This window comes from Dipodomys merriami, unplaced genomic scaffold (genome assembly GCF_024711535.1).
Source record: "Dipodomys merriami isolate MVZ:Mamm:240054 unplaced genomic scaffold, mDipMer1.0.p SCAF_56, whole genome shotgun sequence".
Lineage (NCBI taxonomy): Eukaryota > Metazoa > Chordata > Mammalia > Rodentia > Heteromyidae > Dipodomys > Dipodomys merriami.
Genome location: NW_027206135.1, coordinates 6696875 through 6713744, shown reverse-complemented (window position 1 = coordinate 6713744; position 16870 = coordinate 6696875). Strand labels below are relative to the sequence as shown.

Here is a 16870-nt window from a genome sequence, read left to right as displayed (position 1 = left end):
AGTTAGATGTCTGGGCTTTTGGGGGGACAACTTTTGTTCATTTACTTTGTTCCTTTGAATATGCTATATTTTTCAAATTTTGTATACTCTGTAATTTTTAAATCTGTAGATTGGAAGAGCTACAATTTTAAAAAATAGCTATCATTTCCAGGGTTAATAAACTAGTTCTGTGATGGGGCTGTCCCTTGCCTATTATCTGGTCTTTCTCTGGTTATTTGTGTCACACTGCTAGAGTTTGGATGTAGCTTGGATGTGTCCCTCAGAGGTTTATATGTTGAAAGCCTTGTCTTCAGTGTGGTGATGTGGAGAGGATGTGGAACCTGGAGGTCATGAAGCCTAGTCAAAGGTAATGAGGCCATTGGATGGGATAACTGTATCCCGAAGAACTCCAGTTCATTCCCACAAAAGTATGTTGGCTCCTCCTGAATCCCCCTAGTTCCCTGTTTCACCACGAAATTACCTTCTACTCACCATTTCCACACTGTGACACCATCATTAATAAGGCCCTCATCTAAGACCAAGACGAGACTGTCCAGTCTTGGGTTTTTAGCCTTCAGTGCTGAGAGATCAATAAAACTTTTTTGAAATGGGGATGTAGCTTAGTAACAGAACACTTGCCTCGCATGTGTGAAGCCCTGTATCTGATCTCCAACATTGAAAAGCAAACAAGCAACCAAGTGAGCAAGCGAGCAAACAAATAAAAACTTATTAAAGTATCCAAGTATATTGTTATAGCATCAGAAAATGGATGAATGCACAGCCTGAAGTGAAACTTGAGGTCTTCTCATCTCTTTTCTGAGTGTGCCCCTTGTGTGGGCTCATGTGTAGCTTTTTAAGTTCCCCCATACAGACAAGCTATTTTTAAATGTCTAAATTTAAACACATTTCTCTTAAGGGAATAGATGGTCTGTGGTACGTTGCTACTCATAACCCCTTGTGCAGACCTTTATGGCTCCATAGTCTTTCTGTAGCACTCACAGCAATGTGTGCCCGTTTCCCACCTTAGATATATATTGGGCCAAATGGAGGTCAGCTCTTCATGCAGCTCTGTGGCAGATTAAAACTGCAAATGCCTAAAGGAAAACCTTAAAAAAATTAATCTTTTTTTTTTTTTTTTTGCGGGGGAGGGGTTGCCAGTTCTGGGGCAGGGCCTGGGCACTGTCCTTGAGCTTCTTTGGCTCAAAGCTAGTGCTCTACCACTTGCTCCACATCTCTACTTCTGGCTTCTTTGGTGATCAATTGGTGTAAGAGTCTCATGGACTTTATCACTGCAGATGGCTTCAGACTGTGATCCTTAGATCTTAGCCTCCTAAGTAGCTAAGGTTACAGGCGTGAGCCACCAGCACCCGGTTGAGAAACTGCGTCATATAGAACTTAGCTCAGAAGAGAATGATTCATAAATTAAGCAATGTCAAGAACCAGCAAAGTTTCAGTGAAGCTGGGCACTGGTGGTTCCTAGCTATTCAGGAGGCTGAGATCTGAGGATCGTGGCTCAAAGCCAGCCCAGGCAGAAATGTCCCCGTGCGACTATCTCCAATTAATGTTGCAAAAACAAGAAGTGGAGCTGTGGCTCAAAGTGGTAAAGTGTTAGCTTTGAGCAAAAGTTCTCAGGGACAGCAGGTAGGCCCTGAGTTCAAGCCCCGCTACCTCCCCCTCCAAACAAAAGTTCAATAAGCTAGGGGTCACAATGTCGCTGTAGGCAGGGTTTCAATGTAGGCAGAAGAAATAATGTGCAGAGACAGCTAGATTAACCACAGCTTGTCATTTGACTTCTCTGAACATCAACTAGCAGCCTGTGATTGGCTGAAGCTCTGTTTTCTGGCTGTGACTCAGGTATTTGTTACAAAAATATACTTCTAGATTAAGCTATCAGTTTGTGTATATACTGTTATACTGCAGTTCCTTACATAGTTATGGAGACAGCCTTAGGCCAATTTAAGTTAACTTAACACAAATGAAGTCTTTTTTATTTCTTCTGGTTCAAGAGAGGGGGAACTGGAAACTGAGCCCTCTCTTCTCTAAGCCAAGTTCACTGAGCACTGGAAAGAATATGTGACAGGGGTGACTAAAAACGCCACAATATTTTTTGTATAGTTTTGAAGGTGGTTTTTCCTTGATTGGACATTTGATTAGTTGTTATAAACCTCTTATTATTTTAAAGAGCCTACATATTTAGTCAGCCTCTGTGTGTGTGTGTGTGTGTGTGTGTGTATGTGTGTGTGTGTGTGTGTGTGCCTTGTTTAGTGCTCTGGGGGTGAATGAGAATTTGGAATTTTGTTGTCTACAATTTTGCTGACAGCTCTCTCTCTTTCTTTCTGTATTTGCACATTGCCTTTTTAAAAAATGCTTACTAGCATGGCATCAGTAGTGCATGCCTGTAATCCTAGACACTCAGGAGGCTGAGATCTGAGGGTCATGGTTCAAAGCCAGCCAGCTGGGGCAGGAAAGTCGGTGAAACTCTTATCTCCAATTAACCACCAAAAAAAAAAAAAAAAGAGACAGAAGTGGAACTGTGTCTCAAAGTGGTAGATGCTAGTCTTGAAAAGCACACGGCCAGTGCCCAGAATCTGAGTTCAAGCCCCAGGATTGCCACCGAAAAATCCCCCAAAGCAAAAACAAATGCATTTAAATATTACTTAAATAATTATGAATTAATAGTATTACCCCAGGGGCTGGGAAGGTGGCTCAGTGGTAGAGCGCGTGCCTTGCATGCATGAGGCCCTGGGTTCGATTCCTCAGCACCACATAAGCAAAAAGAAAAAAGCCAGAAGTGGTGCTGTGGCTCAAGTGGTAGAGCGCTAGCCTTGAGCTGAAGAACTGAGGGACAGTGCCCAGGCCCAGAGTTCAGGCCCCACGACCAGACCCCCCCCAAAAAAGAAAAAAAATAGTATTACCCCAGATCTTGATGGATTTCCCCATTAATATACATTTATGCTCATCGCAGAAATGACTGATCTGGGACAATCTCTTACATGTTTTTCTTGACTCATTTTGCTCAAAAGAATTTCCAGGACAATGTCAAAGAGTAACAATGACTACATACATGCAGTTTTCTGAGTATTTCTAATGTTTCTATCAAATGCTTATATCTATCTATCTATCTATCTATCTATCTATCTATCTATCTATCTATCTATCTATCTATCTATCTATCTATCTATCTATCATCTATCTATAATGTAAAATTGTAAACGTTTAACCAAAACCAGGCATTTGTCTGTTTGCTGTCAGGTCTATTCCCACTTTTTGTGGCTGTCTTCATTTTTCAGAGGGTTGGAAGCCTGAAAATTACATTTCTCTTTCTCTTTGTAAGATGGTTTTCAATTATATTTTATCAACAGAGGTCCTGGCAAAAGCAGGGAAGAGGGAAGATATACATACATATATAGATATATGTGTGTGTGTATCCCCAGGTTTCAGTTGCTGGTGATGTCTCTAGTAGTGGCAATAGGAGCAGAAAACCAGCATAGCTCCAAGGTTCCCAGGTTAGCAATGCTGTTCAAGTAAACATTTCAGAAGTCTCACAGGATGGCTCAAGCTTTTTTTCTTTTTTCTTTCTTGGGGGTTTGGGCTCTGGCTTTGATATTAGCAGCTGCAGTATAGTAGCTTGTAGGATTTTTTTTTTTGTCATGGGCTTGAACTCTGGGCCTTCGTGCTGTCCCTCAGCTCTTCAGCTCAAGGCTAGCGCTCTACCACTTGAGCCATTGTGCCACTTTGGTTTTCTGGTGGTTTATTGGAGATAAGAGTCTCATGGACTTTCCTGCCCAGGCTGGCTTTGACCTGTGATCCTCAGATCTCAGCCTCTTGAGTAGCTAGGATTACAGTTGTGAGCCACCGGCTAGTAGCTTGTAGTTTTGATGAGAGTATGGGCTTTTAAGAGCTAGTGGCAGTCCTAGTTCAAAAGGCAAAAATTTCATGGAAGTATTAGCAGCTTTCTATATTTATTTATTTGTTTATTTATTGAGTGTGTGTGTATGTGTATGCACATGTGTGTGCTTGCATGCCCCACCAGTACTGGGGCTTGAACTGAGATGATGGGTACTGTTCCTTAGTTGTTGTTGTTTTTTTTTTTTTTTGTCGGTCGTGGGGCTTGAACTCTGGACTTGGGCGTCCCTGTGCTTTTCAGCTCAAGGCCAGCGCTCTACCACTTGAGCCACAGTGCCACTTCCTGTTCCTTAGTTTTTACACTCAAGGCTGGTACTCTACTCCTACAGCCACAGCCCCACTTTTGACTTTTTTTCTGGTTAATTGGAGTCAAGAGTCTCATGGATTTGTCTGCTTGAGCTGGCTTCAACCCAAGATCCTTAGAGCAGCTCCCTGAATAGCTAGGATTATAGGGGTGAGCCACCAGCACCCAGTTAGCTTCCTGGAATTATTTATTGCTTGATAAACTTGGCTGTTTTCCTTTCCCCTCAAACTCTTCTATCCATTTCATAATCAATTTCCTATAGTCAGTTTGCTGAATTTGCAATATTTACCACCAGTTTTTTTTCCTGACTGGACATTGATTGAAACACCTTGTTTATAGTTTATTAAGAAATTAATTTTCTTAAATCAATAATGAGTTGTGACATTTACCAATTTATCTTGTGGAATCTGTTAGGATGCTTATATTTTTGGTTCTCCTTTGAGCTGTTTAAGTAGCAAGTAACAGTAGAAGATTCTCACAGAACTCTTCCTTGCATCCTAAGGATAAATCCTACATTTTTTCTTTTAATTCATCATTTGATCCAGTTTGCTAAAATGTAAATTAAATTTGCTAACATTTATAAATGAGATTTGTCTGTATTAGGATGTGGCAAACTTTTTTGCTGTGAAGGTTTAGGCAATGAATATTCTAGATTTTATAGACTCTATCTACTTTGCTACTCCTCAGCTCTGCAGTTGTAGCCTGTATGAACACCTAATCAGCACTTACACAAATGAGTGTTGACTATATCCTAAGAAAACCTTATTTATGGACACAGCAATTGAATTTTATTTAATTTTTACACATCACAAAATACTATTTTTCTTTTGCATTTTTCCAGTCATTAAATTTTTTAAAACTATTCTTCACTCTTGGATCATATAAAACTAGGTAGAAGCCCAGATTAGATAGTAGGTTGTATGTGTATGTGTATTATATATGTATATGTATAAATGTATTGATTATATATCACTTTGTGTGTGTGGGGGTGTCATTTTCATCTGGCTTTGGGTTCAGCATTGGATTAATTTGGAAGCTTTTCACTGTTTTCCATGCTTCAGGATAATTCAAATTATATGGGAATAATTACAGGGTGTTGCTCAAGACCATGTAGATTTGGTGGACTTTTGGGGAATTAGGTTACTTAATACTTTTTCCATTGTATACTCCAATTCAAGAAGTTCTACCAGTTATGACATTTGAGTTTATGAATTAGCACAGAGATAAAGTCCTACACCTTAGTAGGCCATTGATTCCACCACCAGATGCTCTGACCACATTTGTATTTTGGAGAAGTTCCTCTGGTTCTGTGGTAGAGACTGGGTGGGACCACACACATGTAACCGCAGGTGGCCAAGTGCTATTTTCTGAGTAGGAGGTGATGATGACTTACAGTACTATGAGTGGTCATGAAGAAGAGAAGTAGGTAGGTTGTAGAAACATTTTGGAAAGGGGCTAGGTGTTTTCAGAGCCACCTTCAGTCAAGAGACACATGGCTCAGCATACAAACATGTATGTGGCTATGATTTATTACAGTGAGTGGATACAAGCAAACTCAGCAAAGGGGAAAGAGAAAATTAGGTACAAGTTTCCAACAGTCCTCCTTAAGTGCAGTCATTCAGAATGTGCTAAATTCCTTCCACAGCATATTTGAAATGCCACCTGCCAGGCAAGCTTGCTTTAGCCTTGGGGTCCCGGGATTTATCTAGTCATGTGAGTAGGTATCTGCACGGCATATACCCAAATTCCAGAATTCAAGAAGGAAGCAGAATTCAAGCCAAGCAGTTAGAGTTTATGCAGTGTGAGCTATTCTCAGGGAATGAATGGCAGGGAACTTTCCAAGTTCAAGTTCTCAGATGTTAACCAAGAATCAGCCTTATGAACATGTTTCAAAGCATAATACTTGATGACTCGCTTGGTGTGGTGGGCAGTGTCAGTCTCATACTCAAAGGATAATACTCTTAAACCTGTTATACTAACTCTGTTTTCTGACACAACTATGTTTCTGCACAGGAGATAACATTGATATGTTTTCACTGCATTTCCAACCAACGGTTTGGTAGACTCTATTAAGGAAGTATTTTAGGCATAAATAGGGTGGTATCTATCTTTGTCATTGAGACTAAGGATTGATAAACCAATTCTTACATACAGGTGCTTAATCTGAAGGCATGTTAGAAGTAGTGAAGTAGTGAGAAGTAGTGAGATAACCAGACATGGTTTATAGCCTGATTGAACTCACAGTCCAGGGGAGAAGGAGACATTAATGAAATAAAAGGAAATATTGAAAAACAAAAATTGGGGCTGCTATGAAAAAAAGAGAAATTTGGACATTAGATATGGTATGGAGAAAGAGAGAAGGGACATTTGAGTTGAGCTCGGAGGAATAAATGAATGTACACATTAATGGGGTGAATTATATATTAGAGGTGATGAGGTAAGGAGTGGCAGTTAAGGTATTTCCAGGAGGGAGAGAGAGAGAGAGAGAGAGAGAGAGAGAGAGAGAGAGAGAGAGAGAGAGAGAGAGAGAGAGAGAGAGAGAGAGAGAGAGAGAGAGAGAGAGAGAGAGAGAGAGAGAGAAAGACAGACAGACACAGACACAGAGAGGAGAGACAGAGACAGAGACAGAGAGACAGGGGGAGACAGAGAGAGACAGAGAGAGTCAGAGAGGAGAGACAGAGACAGAGACAGAGAGACAGTGACAATCATCTTAGGGCTAAAGGAAATGAAATGAACCAAACCTTAGAAGGAGCTGGAGAAATAACAAGAAAATTTGTACCCCTTTTGAGGTGGTTGATTTCTATACAAGAGCTCTGAAATTCGGGAAAGTAGTCATCTATTTCAGCTCTACAAAAAAGAGTATGGAAATATAATTGGGGATACTGAGAAAGCAAGTGCATCTGCAAAGAGGAGCTCAGTGCTCAGAAGCAGACAGTGGGAGGAAGTGTTGTTTTTCTCAAACACATTGCATTTGTTGTTGCACACATCACTTTCCATAAGTGACTTCCTGTTTGAATGTTAGAAAACATCCTGAGGCCTTGAACCTCTGCTTTTGTAAGCATCATACTTCAAGTTACAGATTCCTCATTTGAAAGCCTAGTCTGTGGTGTGTGTGTGTGTGTGTGTGTGTGTGTGTGTGTGTGTGTGTGTGTGTGTGTGTGTGTGTGTGTGTGTGTGTGTGTGTGTGTGTGTGTGTGTGCGCGTGTGCGCGTGTGCACGCACGTGCATGTGTGCTGGTACTGGTGCCTGAACCTAGGGACTGGGTTGCTGTCCTTTAACTTTTTTGCTCAAGGCTAGCACTCTGTTAATAGAGCTACTTTCAGCTTTTTTTTTTTTTTTTTTTTTTTTTTAAATTGTATTTTATTTTATTTGAGAACATATTGTACAGAGGGGCTACAATTACATGGGCAGAATAATGCATACATTTCTTACCAAGCATTGCAGCCTCCTCCTACTTTCAGCTTTTTGGTGATTCATTGGAGATGAGAATCCCACAGACTTTGTGCACAGACTGACTGACTTTGAAGCACAACCCTCAGAACTTAGCCTCTGAGTAGCTAGGATTACAGGCATGAGCCACCAGCATCTGACTAACCTAGTCCTTTTTGTCTCTTCCAGGTGGTAGTATGATTATCATTATTCCTCTAGTCTCAGATTCTAAAAACATTTTCCTAAGGTCTGACTTTCTCAATCCAAATTCAGCCCCACAATTATTTATTAAGCTGTACGAAGCATAGACTTGTGCCATGCAGCACTGTGAGTGAAAGCAGAGTAAGGCTCCAAAAACACAAGACTGAAGTGCAAGATTTCCTCGCTGGCAGGCTAGTCAGGGCAGAACTCTTTTCATCTACCCATACACTTCTGCTGCACTCCAACGTCTTTGTAGTATTAGTCTTCCCCACTTGAAGCTGTCCCCTCTCCACCTAGAGGTCTCATTTCAGACATCTTTTGCCCCATTCTCAGTACTAGAGTTTGAACTCAAGGCTTTGTACTGACTAAGCAGATTCTCTACCACTTGAGCCACACCCCAAGCCTGTAACAGATTTTATCTTCTGTATATCAACTTTTACTTCATACATTTGTAAACTGCTATAAACAAAATATTGCCTATAAACCTTTACAAGTGCTAAAGAAATGGTATGACAGGTTCCATTTCACCAGGTAACTATGATAATGATCATTTAAAAATGTGTCTTTGGCTTTTTATCCTACGGTACAAAGCCCTCAGTTAAAACTCTAGTAATATCTATCCCATTACTACAGAACAAATCCCCCTCCCCCAAATATCCTGTTACAAGCATGAGATCTGATGTCTGAAACAGATTTGTTATTTATTTATTATTTAACATACTCATGTTATTATTAATAAATCAACATACTTTTTTGAAGATCTAAGGTTCATTAAACAATACCATATTTCAAACTACTACAAAGCCATAGTGATCAAAACAGCTTGGTATTGGCACAAGAACAGACCAGAGGACCAATGGAATAGAATCGAAAACCCAGAAATAAACCCACAGACCTATAGCCAGCACTCTGTTAATAGAGCCACAGTGCTACTTTCAGCTTTTTTTGTGATTCATTGGAGATGAGAGTCTCACAGACTTTGCTGCCCAGATTGACTAACTTTGAAGCACAACCCTCAGAGCTTATAGAATAGAAGAAACACAGCCTCTTCAATAAATGGTGCTGGCAAAATTGGTTAATCACCTGTAGAAAACTAAAGCTAGATCCGTATATATCACCCTGCACCAGAATCAACTCCAAATGGATCAGATACCTTGGAGTAAAAGCAGCCTCAGTGGTAGAGTGCTTGCCTTTGCATGCATGAGGTCCTGGGTTCGATTCCTCAGCACACTTAAGCAGAAAAATTTGGAAGAGCAGTTGTGGCTGAAGTGGTAGAGCGCTCACTTTGAGCTGAAGAGCTGAGAGACAGTGCCCAGGCCCAGAGTTCAGGCCCCACAACCAACCAAAAAACAAAAAAAACAAACATTACAGGAAGGAATAGGAGAAACCCTGGGTCTCCTTGGCACAGGTTGAAATTTTCTTAATAGAGACTCAGAAACACAACAAATCAAAGAAAGGTTGGACAAATGGGATTGCATGAAGTTGCAGAGCTTCTGCATGGCAAAGGACATAGCTAGCAAGATCAATAAAAAGCCCACGGATGGGTAGAAGATCTTCACTAGCCATATAACAGACAAGGGTCTCATATTTAAACTATACTTGGAACTCAAAAAAATTAAATCCCTCAACAACAAATCCTCAAAGAAACAACTGGCCAATAAATAAGTGTGCTAAAGACTTACAGAGAAACTTCTCTGGAGAGGAAATAAGAATGGCCAACAGACATATGAAGAAATGCTCAATCTATCTAGCCATAAAACAAATGCAAATCAAAACAACAGTGAGATTCCACCTCTCCCCAGTTAGAATGGCTATAATCAAGAACTACAACAGATGCTGGAGGGAATGTGGATAGAAGGGAATCCTACTGCATTGTTGGTGGGAGTGTAAACTTGTTCAACCGCTGTGAAAAGCAGTATAGAGATTCCTCAAAAGACTCCACATAGAGCTCCCCTATGACCCAGCAATCCCACTTTTGGGCATTTACCCAAATGATGACAAACAAAGCCATACTAAAGCTAGCAGCACAACTATGTTTATTGTAGCATTATTTACTATAGCTAAGATATAGACCAACCCAGATACCCCTCAATAGATGAATGGATCAAGAAAAAAATATATATACCACATTTTCATATATATATGAATTCTATGCCTCCATCAGAAAGAATGACATCACCTCATTTGTTAGGAAATGTAAAGACTTGGAAAAAATTATATTAAGTGAAGTAAGCCAGGTCCAAAAAACATAGGTCTATGGTTTCCCTTATTTGCAATAACTAGTATATGTCTAAGACAAGCAGAAAAGGTCAAAAGCTATGTGCATATGACCAGATAAGATAATGTTAAGTGAAATGAACCCCAAGATAGGGACACAAGTGTTTTTTTTCTTGCTGTTTTTTCTAATGCCATTTATAATGTACCATGTGATTTTTTGTTTCTTTGTATGTTCCTCCCCCACGGTATAACCCCTGTTTTCACTGTTATTTGATGTCGGTACCCTGAATCTTGTATATACACTTCTCTAATTTGGGGAAGGGAAGGGAAAAAAAAAACAAAATGCTTAAATAGGGATACAGGTTAACCCATTGTAACAATGAGATGTACCAGACACTATGTTGAAAATTGAACTTTACAATTTAGGCAGGGTGGAGGGTGGGGGTGGGGGGAGTGTAGTTGTGGAGGTGAGACGGAAGGGATGGTAGGGGAAAAACAAAGGAGGGGGTAACAATGCTCGACAGTAAATGTACTCATTACCTTGCTCATGTAACTGTATTTATAATAAAAAAATAGAAATGTGTCAAGTTATTCACTATTTTATTTTTTGCCCACTATTTTAGTAACCACTAAATAGTGCTGTATAATCCTTTTGTTTTCTATCCCTATTATTTTAATGATATTAGTATCAGGAATTTATACTATTCTTCTGTAGCAACTCACCAGAAATGGAAATGGTCTGGGTTTCTTATTTAGCTGGATGTTTATAGAGAGCATCATCAAAGCTTCTTGAATTTAGTGAAAATTTCCAATGGAAAAGTTGATCACATCCAGATCACAATGGGATTAATATATGAATGCCAATACTTTGAGCTGCTTTTAGTACCTTTGAAATAAATATTAGACTGTGCAGGTATTTATTTGACAGACATCTGTGATCCACTAATTTGTGTCAAGAAAAGTGCAGTGTGCACACCTGAGACCAAGTTTCAGATGCTGACAATCCATAACAGATGAAGGGAGGCAGTAGGGTAGAGTACAGGAACAAGAAGTCGTATGTTCAAATCCTGCCTTCCAAGGTTCCTGACTTGCTAAGGTGTTTATCCATTGCAAACTAAAATAAGTAATTCCTACTTTTCAGGGCTGTTATGCTAACAACAATGCACGATGATGTAATGTGTAGCAGTTGGTATACAAAGGAAACCATGAGTTACAGGATTCTGCCCTCAGGAGCCATACTTCATTTCATTATTATTGAGATAGAGTACCTGTCCTCTCAGTCTCCTCAGAGAGGCAGGGATTGTAACAGGTAATTAGAGAGTGTTGCAGAAATGACTGAAGGAAAAGGCAGTGGATATAACAACATGGACCTGAATGATAAAGACTGAATAAAAACGTTACCACACAACACTAACACAGCATAATATTAGCTACCTTTCTACTTCCAGAAGCTTTGGAGTAGTGTCCTATGGAGCTTTCAGAACCTGAAAGAACAGCCGCTAAAAGAACCCAGGACTTTACCATGGTTAGGCATATTTTCCTAGTAAGATCTAATTTAATGCTTATACCATTGCAGTGTAGTGCTACTAACTATTCTGATCTTACAGATAGGCAACCCAAGGAGCAGGAGGTTAAAGTTACATGCCAAGGGTCATGTCACTAAGAAACCAGGTCTTAGACCCCAGCACTCTAATAACAGAGCCCATGTTGTGGTACAGGGGATTTATGGCTTTGTGCATGCTGTGCAAGCCACACCTCTAGCCTTTCTGTTTGCATTTCATTGTGGGAATAAGCTGTTTCTCTAAAACATTGCCTGAGGTGCCCTGCAGCTTGAGTTCTTCTACCTAGCTTCCTATGTAGTGGGGATTACAGATGTGCACCACCATGGCAGGCAGACGCCAAGTTTGTGACCACTCATTGCACTTCCTCCTATCGCTTCATTTAGAGACTGCCACTAGTTATTCTTTTTTTTTTTTTTTTTTTTTTGTCGGTCGTGGGGTATTGAACTCCAGGCCTGGGCGCTGTCCCTCAGCTCTTCAGCTCAAGGCGGGCGCTCTACCACTTGAGCTACAGCGCCACTTCCGGTTTTCTGGTGGTTTATTGGAGATAGGAGTCTCACGGTCTTTCCTGTCCGGGCTGGCTTTGAACCGCGATCCTCAGATCTCAGCCTCCTGAGTAGCTAGGATTACAGGCGTGAGCCACCAGCGCCCGGCTGCCACTAGTTATTCTTGAGAAAATCATACAAATCAAGGGAAATTAAAGGAACATCAAATAGGAAAAAAGTAATAGACTGGAATTAAAAGACAGCCCAGCCATTTCTTGTCTTTAGGTGGGAGTTAAGACCTGCTTTCTGTTATACAATCAATTCCATTTAGGCTTCTTCCTGTAAATGTCAAGCTTTTTTGGGGGGACAGTCTGGGGCTTGAACTCAGGGCCTGAGAACTGTCCCTGATCTTCTTTTGCTTAAGGCTAGCACTCTACCCTTTGAGCCACAGTGCTACTTCTGGCTTTTTCTGTGTATGTGGTACTGAGGGCTTCACGCATGTTAGGCTAGCACTCCACCACTAAGCCACCTTCCCAGCCCTATGTCAAGCTTTTTTCTTGTGAACTGAGTATTCTGTAGATTTATTTTTAAAGCAACACTTTAAATTAGTTTTTTTCTTCTTTGGAGGAGCATAAGTTGCAATAACTCTCATTTCTTTAGCTGAGTCTGGTGAAGTCCAGTGTTTCCACGAGAGGGCGCTGTCCCTCAAATTTAATTTCTATGCACATTGGAAAAACAAAACAGAAAAATATAAAATAAAACAACAACAAAAACTCAAAATGGAGGTCTCAGTCTGATACAGGATCTGGGTCCACTGAAAGATTGCTTTGCTTTTATATATCTATTGGTCATGGGAAAGTTGTGAAGGAGAAAATAAGACCTTGCTGGTTTTACAGAAAGAGAATTTGAGATTTGAGCCCCAAGAGGGGAGGGAGGGAGGAAAAGAGAAAGGAGGGAGGAAGAAAGGGCATGGGAGGGAGGGATGGAGGAAGAGAGAGGGTAATAGCTTCTGTTACCAGTTGGGAGAACCACAGGAATGAAAGCAGGATGGTCTTCAATCAGTGGACATGTTAAGAATTCCTGTGCGCTGGCCCCATTGCAAGTTTGATCTCCTGGAATGCCCCCAAACTCTTGCCTTTGGTTCCTCCTTAGTTTTGCCTTATAACACTGAGGTACTGGGACACTAAGAATTTGAATGCGCACTTCAGGGAGAGGAACAGACAGGCTGAAGAGGGTATTCAGGAAGGACTCCTCAGGGTAAGGAGCAATTTTATATTAGGAGCTTGTTTAGTGTCATTTTGAAATTTCTCCATTCTTTATTCCTTCATGTCCTCCTTGTGCTCAGTTCAGTATGTCAGCTGACCTCTGTGTTGTTCTAACTTTGAAAGTCATTTCCCTCCAAATGTTTTGACATAGAGCCCGACACATCAGGCAGCATCTGATGGCTGGCATCCTTATCATCAAGGAATAATTTGGTTTCCCTATGCCTATGTCCAATATGTACCATCTCTTCCAGCTGGCTGATTACTTTGAATGCTGTTCAATGGGATTTATTGTTCATATAAAAGGCATTCTATGTCAGATGGTAGTATCTATAAGGGGAAATAAAGGAGTAAATAAAAGTCAGATCTTGTCTTTAAGTAGTGTGCAATGTGAGGGGAATAATTAGTTGTTGATGCTGCAAATCAGAATGAAATGAGTGATAGTATTAGAATGGCTAAGTAGGGGAGGGGAGAAACAGTGCAGTGGTACCAGGGAAGGCTTCATAGAGGAGGTGCCATTTGGGATGGGCATTTGAGGATGTGGACATGGACAGAATGATATGTGTAGGCAAGGAATAAGGAATATGTGCAGTGGATTCAGGGAGGTGCACTGAATACAACTCATAGAGCTATTTGTGATGGATTTTTTCTATCCATGTGATGCTGATTTTTCCTGTTTCCCTCATTTGGAGACCCCTGTCTAAATTTCTTCCCTATCCAAATCCCTTGTGTCCTTAGAGGCCCACTAAGGCCTCTCCACTGGGTCTTTTCTGAGTGCTTTAGTTCATGCCCCTCCTCTCAGCTGCTCTCCAGGATTTAGTAATGGAATTATCTCTTTGGTTAAACAAGGACAAGACATGATGCTCACCTTATACTTTGAGGTCTAGTAGCCCTAACAATGGGAGTTAATTTTGGACCTAGAAGTAGTAGTGCTGGAAGGCTCTATGGGTCAGAGCACTGAGACTGACAATTTCATTCTACCAAAATACAGCTCATTTCTGCTGACCAAGCTGGACATTTTCATGGGGATTGAGGATTTAGCTGGTTAGCTTTGCTAGCACGAAAGACAGTCTTTCTGCAAATAATCACATGATTCCAGCCAAACAGCTGGAAATAACTCATAGGTAGGAAGTGGGCTGTGAATTTGTGGGGGGTACTGGGGTGAGGGCACTTAACCTTGGCTTGAACTGAGCTGAGCCTTAGGAACTGGGATGGATTCAGTTTCACTATGTACTATCATGACTGAAGTTCCCCCTGGTGAATGACTCTGTTCCTTTATTGTCTGGCTGTGTTACACCCAGTCAGAAATTAAGCTGACCAGTTAGTTTTGGGGAGTGGAAATACTAAACAAAGTATCTTCTTTTTGCTGAGTCTGCTTGGAGAGACACAAAGGAAAGCTTAACCATAAAGAAAATTCTATAGTAGACAATCCTATAACAGATTCTACAGTAGAGCCCACAGAAAAGTGCTCTGCAGGCTAGTCCCTACAGAAAGACCTTGTAAAAAATAAAAAGAGCAAACAGCCTGGTGCTGGTGGCTCATGCCTGTAATTATAGCTACTCAGGAGGCTGAGATCTGAGGATTGTAGTTCAAAGGCAGCCTAAGCAAGAAAGTCCGTGAGACTCTTATTTTCAATTAACCACCAGAAAATTGGAAGTGGAGCTGTGGCTCAAAGTGGTAGAGCACTAGCTTTGAGCAAAAGAACTCTAGGACAGCACCCAGGCTCTGAGTTCAAGCCCCATGACTGACAAAAATCAATCAATCAATCAAACAAACAAAAATCCAGTTAGAGAGTGTGTCTGCATGGCTAAGCACCACAACTCACAGCCTCACATGCAACAACAGCTTCTACATTTGGGTGAATGGAGACAGTGGTGTCCTGAACAAAGGTTCTCGATCACAAGAATGAAGGAAGACTGACACACTTCTCACCAAGCTTTTCATTCATGGAGGAGGCTGTATCCACCTCAAGGGCAGGGTACCTTTTCCTAATTAGCTCAAGGTGCTGTAGGAACTGGTAGTGGCCACGCACCAGGACTCCTTATGTATGATGAATGTCAGCAGAGCATCCTAGCTGATGGCTCATAGCATGGTAAAGGTGTATAGAATATTGGTCTTCTCTTCTCATAGCTGCTGGACAGAGGATCATCACCTCCAAATGTGAGTCCTTTGTCTGTGTGCACCCTCCAGAAGAAGGGTAACCTTGCTTGCCCAAGTATATTAATTAAAAAAATACTATTTTCTACAGGTGCTTTATGAGGGGGAGTTCTGAGAAGCACCCTACTGGGGAAACTTAACTTGTTACTCATCCAGAAGGGAGCCAGGCAGAAAGGTCTAGAATATCCATGTGTCTATCTGGGAACAAGCTGTGACCAGCAGCAGAGAACTGCCTACTTTGCTTACATGTTAGAATGTGGTGATTCCCAATCTCCCCATAAGAGCTGGACATGGAAGGTCTATATCCAGGCCCATCTTCCACTATCAATGGTTGTATCTAATTTTCTGCAGGGAGGGCGCTGCTTGCCAGCCTAGACGACAATTTCATAGCCTGAAGTCCTGGGAGGTTTGCTCTTCTGTGTGCTGCTCTCCCCAACCTGTGCACGAAAGGAAAATGTGAGAGTACATTAATGGAAAGGTTTGGCTGGGAACTCTAGTCCCATGAGGTACTCAGGAGAGGTAAGCAAATGACCCAGGGAGATATCTTAGAGTTCTGCCATGCTGGAGAAATATAGGGTAATGGGATCTCTTTCTTTCTTTCTTTCTTTCTTTCTTTCTTTCTTTCTTTCTTTCTTTCTTTCTTTCTTTCTTTCTTTCTTTCTTTCTTTCTTTCTTTCCTTCCTTCCTTCTTTCTTTCTTTCTTTCTCTTTCTCTTTCTTTCTCTCTCTCTTTCTTTCTCTCTCTTTCTTTCCTCTTTCTTTCTTGGTTGTGGTGCTTGAACTCTGGGCCTGGGCGCTGTCCCTCAGCTCTTCAGCTCAAGGCTAGCGCTCTACCACTTGAGCCACAGCGCCACTTCTGGTTTTCTGGTGGGTTATTGGAGATAAGGGTCTCAGGGACTTTCATGCCTGGGCTGGCTTTGAACTGTGATCCTCAGATCTCAGCCTCCTGAGTAGCTAGGATTACAGGTGTGAACCACTGGGGCCAGGCTTGAGAGCTTTTTCTTTTCTTCTTCTTTTTTTTTTTTTGTGTGTGTGTGTGTGGGGGTCTGGTTGTGGGGCCTGAACTCTGGGCCTGGGCGCTGTCCCTCAGCTCTTCAGCTCAAGGCTAGCGCTCTACCACTTGAGCCACAGCACCACTTCTGGCTTTTTTTCTTTTTGCTTATGTGGTGCTGAGGAATCGAACCCAGGGCCTCATGCATGCAAGGCAAGAGCTCTATCACTGAGCCAACTTCTCAGCCCAAGAGATCTTTTTCTTTACTGAGTTCTTTGCTTAGTTGGGGCTCCAGAAATCTTTTGGAACCCCTGGAAACTTCTTAGCTCAGAACAGAGCAAGCAGCTAGGAGTGCTGGTGGCTTATACCTGTAATCCTAGC

At 41.4% G+C, this 16870-nt stretch overlaps 1 protein-coding gene across 3 annotated transcripts in view; it reads right to left on the bottom strand.

Annotated features, from left to right (window-relative positions):
- Nucleotides 1-7529: 7529 nt before the first annotated feature.
- Cd84 (CD84 molecule) overlaps nucleotides 7530-16870 on the bottom strand; it is a 29402-nt gene continuing 20061 nt past the window's right edge. For 2 of the 3 annotated variants that reach the window (XM_070000269.1, XM_070000267.1), the window contains exon 8: nucleotides 7530-15936. In XM_070000269.1, the coding sequence (XP_069856370.1) occupies nucleotides 15871-15936 (66 nt within the window). In that variant the 3' untranslated portion in view covers nucleotides 7530-15870. The remainder of the gene's footprint in view (nucleotides 15937-16870) is intronic. The other variant, XR_011367571.1, reaches the window with a different exon arrangement.